Source organism: Apium graveolens, chromosome 6, assembly GCF_009905375.1.
Source record: "Apium graveolens cultivar Ventura chromosome 6, ASM990537v1, whole genome shotgun sequence".
NCBI classification, from domain to species: Eukaryota; Viridiplantae; Streptophyta; class Magnoliopsida; order Apiales; family Apiaceae; genus Apium; species Apium graveolens.
Window position 1 is genome coordinate 51,384,440 of NC_133652.1, and position 10,962 is coordinate 51,395,401.

A 10,962-nucleotide genomic window follows, 5' to 3' on the forward strand; every position below is an offset into this window, starting at 1 on the left:
AAAAATCGTTCGATAAATCGTAAATCAGTAAATTAACCGAATAGTTCCGATTTCCGAAATCTGTAACACTAGTCTATGACTTGAAAAAATATATTTATTGTTATTGGTTTTGTCTAGGTTAAACAATTCAATAAACATTGAGCTAATTTTAGTCTGTTGAAAACTGGGTTGTTATTTGGCAAAGTCACGGAGAAGATAAATGTGACATTTAGCATTGGAAAACTAAATGTAAAGGAAAAAGAGGATAATGGAGTGAAAAGCATTATTTGTTGATGCGTGTACATACGGTTTTAAAATACAACCAAACTAATTGGATAACTACCACAACCTCACCAAAATTAGAGGCCTTTCTGTTAACAATGTGACCATATACATAATAATATTTGATTATTTATAATTTTTTTTATAAATAACTCAAGTTGAATAATTTTTTTCATAACAACATATATATTGTTTACCGGAAGGAATTATTTTTGTAATGTAAATCAAACATATTGATATCAATGATTGTCATTTTTATTATAATTAACAACACACAGTGTTAGAAGTCGAAATTGTGATCTGGGGCGGACACAAGATAATTTTAAGAAAAATCGACCATTTTATAAGTGATGATGGAGTTTATTAAATTAGTATAGTACATGGGAATTAATTAAAATATGTTTTGGTATTATCTAACAGATTCATAAATTAACTAATCAATACTAGGAAGGAACATTTTCTTACATACTCATATAAACACATGTACATAATATCATCATCATCATCCTGGAGATCAAGAAAAGTGAAAAAAGATGGCAGGCAAGAAAGCAATGTTACAGTGTTTGTTGAAGAGAGGAGGAGTTGTTTACAGGAGCAAGAGGTCATTTCTACGTAGTTATTCTGCCACCCCAGAAGGCTTATCAGCTTCTTCATCTTCTTCTCAACATCTTATCAATTTAGAATCTCAACGCAGTGCCCACAAGTATGTATTTCTATTTCTATTTGTGTGTATTCGTAATCATTTATTTGGTTTCGTTATTATATTCATGGGGTATTCAGTTCTTGATCTTGTGATTTGTAAACCAGATGGATGGTCTTTTCTAATTATTTCTGTTCTCTGGCTCTTTTTTTTGGTTAATTGTGTTCAATTTTTCTAGTGGTTTTTTTTCTATATGCTGAAGAAATTGAATAACTTTTCATTTCAACTTATATGCTGATTAAGCTAGAGGTACGTGACCTACAATCACTATAAGATCTGGTGAAGTGGGATAACTAATATTGGATCATTTCGATAAGAACGAAGTATCAATTATAGATATCGTTTAAACATGATCTTAAGTAGTTACAGAAGAATCTGCATCAAATGCTTTAGTACAGGGGAGATTTAATTAGGCCAATCAATTATTGTAATTAATTGGTTTCAATAGAATACTTGGTCAAAGATGGTAAAGTGTTAATGTTTTTGTTGATGATAATTACTGTTTCTACATTTGTAATCCTGCGATGAAAACTGGATAAGAATCTGGAAGATGTAGGCACACACATGCATATGTGAATGTGGATTTATGGTGGAAGAAGCTTTATTAATTGTTCTAGACTGTATCAATTCTTCTTACTGTAATTTTTTACTAGGCCATTATGTTGCACTGTGCTTTCTGAATACAGTTATTAAGTTTCTGTTATTCTTTAAAATGCAGCTACCACCCTATTCCTGTTGTCTTTGCTCAAGCAAAGGGATCATCTATTTGGGACCCTGAAGGAAATAAGTATCTTGATTTTCTCTCTGCTTACTCAGCAGTTAATCAGGTGCGTGTGAAGTTGCAAAGTTTTGAACTTTTTTTTTATTATCATTTTCCACAAAGATATTATGTTTAAATGAAAAACCGTTGTAAATGATTTTTTGTTGTTTCTATTTACTAATTCGATATTTTTTGCAGGGACATTGTCATCCTAAAATAATGAAAGCACTAGTAGAACAAGCAGAAAAGCTCACTCTTAGCTCTAGAGCCTTTTATAATGATCAATTTCCAGTATTTGCGGAAACTCTAACCAGCATGTTTGGATATGACATGGTGCTACCGATGAACACTGGTGCTGAAGGTGTAGAAACTGCATTAAAATTAGCAAGAAAATGGGGTTATCAGAAGAAAAAGATTCTTAAAGATAAGGTATCTATCAGTTGTCATATTTGTGTTGTTTAATCATTTTTTTCTCTTCAGCCTATCTACTTGGTGGTCTGTGAAGAATTTACAACAGTAGATATATATCCTGTCCTTATCTTATTTGAACTTTCTATGGTTGAAGGGCGGTTAACACCATGTGTTTCTAAACTCGAGTCTGCACTTTGAACTAGTAGACACCTATATATTTCTTTTAATTACCTTCACAGGGAATTGAAAAGCTGCAGAGATAAGTCATAAATTTGGTGTAGCTTCCTTTTATGTTTGGTAGAGGTCTTTTCTTAGTTCTATGCTATGTTTTAATAGGCATGGTTCAAACCATTTCAGTCTCCTATCTTTGGCTCCAGGTTACTGGTTAAAAGTTAGGCACTATCTATGCTTGAAATTTATGCATGTAATGTATTGTATATGGCTTTGATCAATTTTGTAAATTTTTCAATCAGCCTCCAGTTTTAGGTTTATTTATCCCTAGAAGTTATTCAACTGCTAGTCTGCTACTTAAAATAAAATCATATAATAAAGTTTCAGTAATTTATTCAGGCTATCATTGTGTCATGTTGTGGCTGCTTCCATGGACGAACATTGGCGGCTGTATCAATGAGCTGTGACAACGAGGCAACCCGTGAGTTTTGGCCTCTGTTACCTGGGCATCTTAAAGTTGACTTTGGAGATATATCTGCGCTTGAGAAGGTATTTAAAGGTTAGTAAACCAGAGTCCATCTGAATGATGTCAAAGTATTGTAATGTTTCCTACTGTGAGCAGCTCTCACTCTAACCTTAATAATGAAATGATGCTTATCATTAGATTATGCGTATTCAGTATTAAGCACTTACCTTGGCCATCAGGACCATGATATATTTATCTCTAATGAGTACCAAGTATAATATATTATTTTTACAATATTCTATTATGTCTTATTATTGTTATTTTATGTCGTCCAGAAAAAGGAGATCAAATTGCAGGATTTCTATTTGAACCAATACAAGGAGAGGCTGGGGTATTATTCTGCCACTGTTCCTTGATTATAATTTTCACGTATGATTACGGATTAACTGAGAAAAGTTTATAATCTATAATACATACCTTAATAACATCACGTATAACTATCATAAAGTTTTCCAGAAATAATTTCTACGGCTCAAATAGTCACAATTCTGTCATTATGTTCACAAGTAGCAAATTTGTGTAATTAATTAGGGGGTTGTTCTTTCTTCTATTTCAATTGCCAATTAAGTGTTCTTCTTTTTCTTCTTTTGATATGTACGAAGTTTGTAATAGGAAGGATGTCACAGTATCTTTTATTGGCAGGTTATAATTCCACCAGATGGGTACCTGAAATCTGCCAGAGATCTGTGCTCAAAGTATAATATACTAATGATTGCAGATGAGATACAAAGTGGTATAGCACGGTCAGGAAGAATGCTGGCTTGTGACTGGGAAGAAGTTCGGCCTGATGTTGTAGTAAGACCATTCATCTCTTCTTACATGCATCTTAATGTCTGATGTTATTGACAAGTTTGTTCTTCCGCTTATGTCAAAGCATACCGCAACCACAAACTCGATTATATATTTTTAGTTCTACCAAATTTTTGCTCAGGAAGGTGCTGCCACACTAATCACAGTATCACACCAACTCTAATTTGTTGTATATTAAGTTCACACACACACACACACACTGATATAGGCAAAGACAGATAGTCGGACACTAAAAGATTGACCTGTATATACGCAGCTCGACTTAGAGCAATAAGTTATGTGCACGTGTGTGCGTCTCTGAAGACATGGAAAGAGATGTTTTTATGTCAGCTACAGAAGCCCAAGCTTATGGAATTGTTGATATTGTAGAGGTGGTTGAGTGAAAAGCCTGGATTATTTTTTTGCGCAAATTCTAGATTTCCTATTTTATATTTTTGCTGAATCTACTAGAAAATTAAATAGAATTAATTAAAAACCATCAGGTTAGAATCATTCTAAACCGGCCCATTATTTATGTGATATGATTCAACATACCAACTACTAAACAACTTATTAGATGTACAAGACAGCCAATCAGAAACGTCACAAAATCCCCCGCGCTTTGGTGATGCCCTCGGCATTAAGGAACATGTACTAGGGTGTATGTGCGACTCGTTCAGATCATGAGCTGGGAGAAAAGAAAGGAAACATTTTCTAGTATCAATGATCAGTACTGCGGATTAGGATAGAATATAAAAAGAAGTCCATTCATTTCAGATTTCAGTATAAAAAAATTCTATCCATTCTATTGTGTATGAAATTTATGGTTTCCATTGGTGCAAATCCAATCACCTCAATTTAAGATGAGAAGCAATTATCCATTGGTAGCAAATGGTTATCCATTAAGCGGAAAAAATCCTACTTAAAAATGAAAACATAAAACTTAGGTCCCTCGTGCAAGAAAGGACTATCAGGGTTAGCTACCCAGCCAACTTTCATAATTAAATATCGTTACTTTGTAAGTAGATCTAATCGTGAAAGACCTATTACTGGATAATATATGGGTAGAGGCGTAGAGCCAAAGAATGTGAACTATACAAGTTACCAGTAACATTGGTTAAATAAAGTAAAGGCTCCGGTGTATAGAGAAATCCTCACCGTTTAAGAAGTAACCATATAAACGTAGGAAGCCACTATTTCTTTATCCATTTATATATTTTATTTATTATATTTTGGTACCTAGTAAAATGAAATTTTCTATTTTGAAGTAAAATGTCTAGAAAATAAAGAAAATGTTGGTGTTTGACACAACGTTTTTGGTTCAGATACTTGGAAAAGCATTAGGCGGAGGAGTGATACCCGTAAGTGCAGTTCTAGCAGACAAAGATGTGATGCTGTGCATACAGCCAGGAGAGCATGGAAGGTTTGCCATCACCCAACCTCGGACTTGTAAATTTTTTCTTCAGTTATCATTTAATTATTTTACTGAGTTTGAGACGGCTATATATTAATATTATTTAATGTGTGATTTTCAAGACTTGTAAAGTGTAATAAAACCTTTAAAGTGCAGTGGAATTTAGTTGTTCAAAATGAGTTTGAGATAAGCTATGAAAACTTGTAACCTTTCCTTAAGATTTAGGATTTGTTTCTTTGATATGTCCAGAATTTCTTATTGGTTCTATGAACAAGTTATAGAGAGAACAGAGAGGACAATATGTTGAGTACACCAGACAACTTAAGTGATTATAGACAGACTAAAGAAATTCAATGGGCTTTAGACTTAGATTTGAGCGACAACACATAATTACATAATGCCTTTTTGCTTCAGTTTCACTTCCACCGAAGAACTAGGATCCTAAAATATATATATTGGGTAGATTAGCTAATTCATCACTGAACTACATAGTAACTTTCAGTTGGGTCATCAGCCAAAAGTTACTATGTACACTGAGGAACTAAAGTACAACATGCGTTGTGTATGTAGGTTACAATTTGTTGGTTCACAGTCATGATATACCAGATTAGTAAACTTTTATTTAGAGAAAATGAATACTGCTGCCAGAAAGATATTAGGGATATGAAAGCTCTGTTTTATTATAGTTCTTGCACAGAATAGTAACATGCTGATTAAAGAATACTTTCAGCACGTTTGGAGGAAATCCTTTGGCAAGTGCTGTTGCCATTGCATCATTGGAGGTCATCAGGGATGAAGGACTTGTTGAGAGGTATCCAAGTTTAACCCAAAGTTTTGAGATTTTGATGCTTAAACACACACACACACACACATTATCTACTTGTATGCAGACAGGTAAATGGTTAAAAATTTAAATGCAAAAGTTTTGAATTTTGTATATGTATTATGTAAAGTTAAATTATATTTCATCACTTGTATGCTACATCTCTACCTTATAAATTGTTTATGTATAAGTAGTTAGCATCTTCGTGGTATGATCAGAGGCAACCTCTGAAAAGGGATTCTCCATATCAGAAATCTTAATTCTTAAAACTAGAACCTGACAGAAAATCTTGTTATAAATATGAGTTGTGGCCCTATATGTTGGTATGAGGCATGGCGGTGGGTAAATGCTCAGATTATTACAAGAAACTACAGTCCGTTGTGTTGCTCAGGGTGATAGTAAAACACCAAAACACCCAAGGAGAATCCTGAAAAGGACTCCTAATGACATGGCTAATCCTATAACCTCGCTCCTTTCCCTTCATTCCCTTCATTCCCTTCATTCTCTTCTCCTCATAGTTCTTTTAGCTCTTCTTCTTAAAAAAAATAAAATTAAGAATTCCTTTATTAAGTCGATTGTCTTAATGATTATTGGATGGTGAACGATAGTCCTCACTGATTTTTTCCCATTCTTCTGTCCAAGTTTCTGGCATAGAAATAAAAAGGCAATACAATGATAAGTATAAGACCGGTCTTTAGCATAATGTACTCTATACACTCCGCTTAGTACATACAGGGCATAACACCGTTATCCTCAGACCAATCACTTAAAAGCATTTGCAACCAATCAATGTTGACATGTACTAACAACTTTAATCAAAATTATATCTTACCTAAATACTCAATAGACGGCGTATTAACCTGACTAAATGCCAGGGCTACTAAATTCTTCTAAAAAATGCGTACCAAATGCTTATATATCGATACTTTATTGGCGACAAATCTTTAAAATGGTGTTTTGGGAGGGGGGGCTGTATGCATATCTGAGCACCGAATTCAGATTTGACATGTTTTTATGTGCACCTTTATAGGTGGACACACAGATATGGTCAAATGTAGTACCTCAGTCTATTGTGGGTGAAAAACAAGTTTTTTGCTTGTTTTTTTTGACTTGTATCATCTACTAGTCTGGTTTTTGCAGTGCATAGAAGAATTTCCTCACAGTTGCAAATTGTTTAGGTCTATACCTCTAACTGGAGTCTTTGTTATTTTTCCTAATATGTTACTATAATCCACAGCAGCATGATTTATTGACCAAGTCAATCACGATATGAATTCCAGCGCAGGGTGATATTTGAATTTATTTTTTGTAGTATATATTATTTCTCGAGATAGAACATTAACATTGTCAGTATCATGAGGTTTTCTTTCACATCCTACAAAGCATCTAAATTCATAAATTATGATCCATATTGACTTTTTAATCATTCAATAGATATTTCTTGTACTTGGACTGAGCTATAAAAGAATGTAAGTCTGGGAAGATGTTCAAGAATACTGAATTTCATTCATATCTTAATAAGTTTAATAATCAGAAATTCTTTTGATATCCCGCATATATCAATTCTCTCTTGAAATTCTTTTGACTGCAAGTCTGGAGGAAATTCGTCAAGCATCTGTTATTAAATTATGATTTATTGTCTCTAACTTAAATTGGGTTTATAGGAAAAATTGGAAAGCTCTTATATTCTTCTTCTTGACAGATCTGCTCAAATGGGAGAATTGCTTAGGCAGCAATTGTTGAAGATCTGGCAGCAATATCCAAACCTTATTAAGGAAGTTCGTGGAAAAGGGTTATTTAATGCTGTGGAACTTAAAAGCAAGGCTTTATCTCCCGTCACTGCTTATGATATATGCCTGAAACTGAAGGAGAGAGGAATTCTTGCAAAGCCTACTCATGACTCAATTATTCGCTTAACCCCTCCGCTCTGCATGAGGTGTAGTTTATGATAAATGTCTCTACCAGATTTATATGTTTTAGTTTCTAAGGTTCTGTTAATAATTAAGAAGAAATCAGAACCACCCAAAAAGGAAAAAAAACACCGAATTAAAAGCCAAAAAATATAAAGAATAGTTGGACCTTTTCATGTTTGTATTAATGAGATAAATGTGAAGCAGGACCAGATGGTCATGTTTCAACTTAGGGAAGCCTTTACCCATTAATCAATTTACAACGGTTGCGATCACAGATCATAATTAATCAGTAAAATGTGGTTTAAGAGTCGTGATGCCTATGCCATCCTTATTTAAACAGAAAATAGTTATTCATGAACTTGTTAAATATCTTACTATCTGATCCATAACTACCGCTTATGATGCAAGATATTGTTGTGGTGGTTTTCAGCCCGGAAGAGCTACAGGAAGGCTCAAAGGCGTTGCAGGATGTGCTGGAACATGATCTACCTAAAATGCTGCGAGAGAAACCAAAAACAGGCTCCCATAAAACTACTAGTACATGTGACCGTTGTGGACGCGACTTGTATGGTGCTTCGTGAATATAATGTATTTATTTGGTTTTGCATACTCGATATAATAATGTTTAAGACAAAAAACCCACGCCAATGTTAATTGTATTATCCTTATGAATAATACAAAAGTATAATCTTCATCGATTTTTGTTTTGTTTTCACATCATATTGTAAGTTAAAGAGTGTTACTGTTTAGACGGTAGACCTTGCACTGAGACATACATGAGTTTTCCATATTAACTCAACGGCTTGTTTCTTGGGGTTGCTATCTAAGCTGCTCCAGCGAATGGGTAGTTTTTCATAATTCTGAGTTTTAGGGGAAAGAAACTTGTTCCCAAAAATTGATAATGCAATTCGAAGAAATTAATCAATCCGGTCCCTGCTACCAGTTTTAAGGACCATACGGGGTTATTTTACAACTGTTGAACATGAGTCTTACATCTATAGATTCCTTAATCTGTAATCTTTACAAGTGAAGAAAAATGGAGTAATAACAATTTCGAAATAATCTAAATTTTATTTAGAAAAAGGTGGCAGAGAGCAGAGCATGGTATTCATGTCTATCATCAACTATCCAAAATCAAAATGCACCTTTGGTATATTTTCTTAAAAATTATATTTATTTAAACTTTTGGGCAAATAAATTTTATTTAAATTTAACTATTAATTTAATCTAACAGCAAACTAAATACATTTTTTCTAATGAGTATTTTACATAAATTTTAATCCATTAGTATTTGAAAGTTGTTCACTTAAATTGTGCTAGATTGACTTTAAAATTTCATGACACGCCCATTTTATTATTTTTCACCTTAAAATTCTTCGTTGTTTAAATTTAACTTCCAAAAATATTATTGTTCAAGGAGAAAAAATTGTTATCATAACCTAGGGGTGTACGCGATTCGGATCGGATCGGTTTTGGGGTAAAAGTCGAATCAAACCGCGAAGAGCGGTTTTAGAAAATTGTCATTCGCAACCGCAAATGCGGTTGCGGTTAACCGCTTCAATTGCTGTTGCGAATTTGCGGTTATTGCGGATCGGTTTGCGGTTCAACCACTTATTTTAAAATAATTAATAATTTGCAAAAAAAAATATTCAGAATATTAATAAATTCAAGTTTAAGTAATAAATTTACATTCAAAAATAAAATATAAACTAATGCTCCATGTGGAGTAAGGATATTAAAATCATACAAAAATACGGAGGCGAGAGAAAAGAAAAAGATAAAAAATATTATATGTTGATTACATTTTTCATTTGTTAGGTTATATATATTATAATGATTATGAATCTTATCAACAAAATATTAACATTAACCTAAAATTAGTTAATAAATGTGTATACTTATTAATTTATATGATATCAACTATATTTTTGAAAATATATTTTATTATAAATATATGTTGCGAGTTGTGGTTGCGGTTGCGATTTTGCGATTTTGCGATTTTGAAGAATTTAAAACTGCATTCAAACCGCGAATGAGCGGTTTTTAAAATTTACATCCACAACCAACCTGCGTTTCGCGATTATCCGCGAAATGCGGTTCGGTTACTAACGGTTGAGCGGTTCGTCTGTACACCCCTATCATAATCTAAGGCAAAAGTTTCATAGTCACGGTTGGTTCCGGGCTGTTGGTGAACCAACAAAGGATCCGCAATGATTTATTGCGGAAGCTATTTCCTTCTTTAATTATTTTAAAATAAAATAAATATATCATCCTTGTATTATATTTAAATTTTATTGTCAATATTAAATAATTTAACTATGATAAAATTAAGTATTTCATAAATTAAGTAAAAATATGTATCACTGAATAATAAAATTATAATTCAAATATAATAATACTCATTTTATATTTATTACTATTAGATTATTTCGAGAAACGTTTATCCGAGAAAGTTACTCATTCGTAAACTCATGAGACCATGAGTTTATGAATCAAAAATCATGACGGGTACACGTTTCTCAAAATAATGTATAGTAGTAATAATTAAATGAGTAATATTTAATAAAAATTATTAACATTGTATTATTTAATGAAATATATTTTTACTAAATTTATAAAATACTTTTCGAAAGATATAAATGTGAACATAAGAAGCCAACTTTATAAATATTTAATTTATTATATTTGAATATATATATATATATTCATATTTATATTTCAAATTTAAATGTACAAAATTTTTTATTTCGAAAAAAATGATAGAATTTACACTCAAAGTACTTCATTCGTGGTTATGATGTGTTAAAATATTTTGATACATAATTGTATATTATTTTCTTATAACCGGGCTTTATATCTTAAATAAATTATTCTAAAATTAATATTATATTTGTCAATTTTTTTTATATTTTTAGTGTACTTATTTTACCAAAACAGAAGGTTAAATCAACAATATTTATGTTCAAAAATTTTTAAAAAATGATATCAAAAATTTATATAAAATTAACAAGGGGTGTCAAATTTATAATGAATTTTAAATTTTTTTATAATTTTTTTTGGGACACAAAAAAAATTATTTAGAAAAAAATAAAAAATTAACTGCTTCCGCAATGAATCATTGGGGAAGTATATGCTTCCGCAATGATTCATTGCGGAAGGAGAGAAATTTTTTCCAATTTTTTTTTTCAAATTCG

General features: G+C 32.1%; 1 protein-coding gene across 1 annotated transcript; it reads left to right on the forward strand.

Moving 5' to 3' along the window:
- The first annotated feature begins 570 nt into the window (after positions 1–570).
- On the forward strand, positions 571–8,466 carry LOC141667146 (ornithine aminotransferase, mitochondrial). Its single transcript, XM_074473530.1, has 10 exons — positions 571–964; positions 1,680–1,788; positions 1,920–2,150; positions 2,703–2,862; positions 3,105–3,160; positions 3,472–3,624; positions 4,944–5,041; positions 5,763–5,843; positions 7,558–7,791; positions 8,199–8,466. The coding sequence occupies exons 1-10, from the start codon at positions 795–797 to the stop codon at positions 8,347–8,349; spliced, it is 1,443 nt and encodes a 480-aa protein (XP_074329631.1). The 5' UTR covers positions 571–794; the 3' UTR covers positions 8,350–8,466.
- The last annotated feature ends 2,496 nt before the right edge of the window (positions 8,467–10,962 follow it).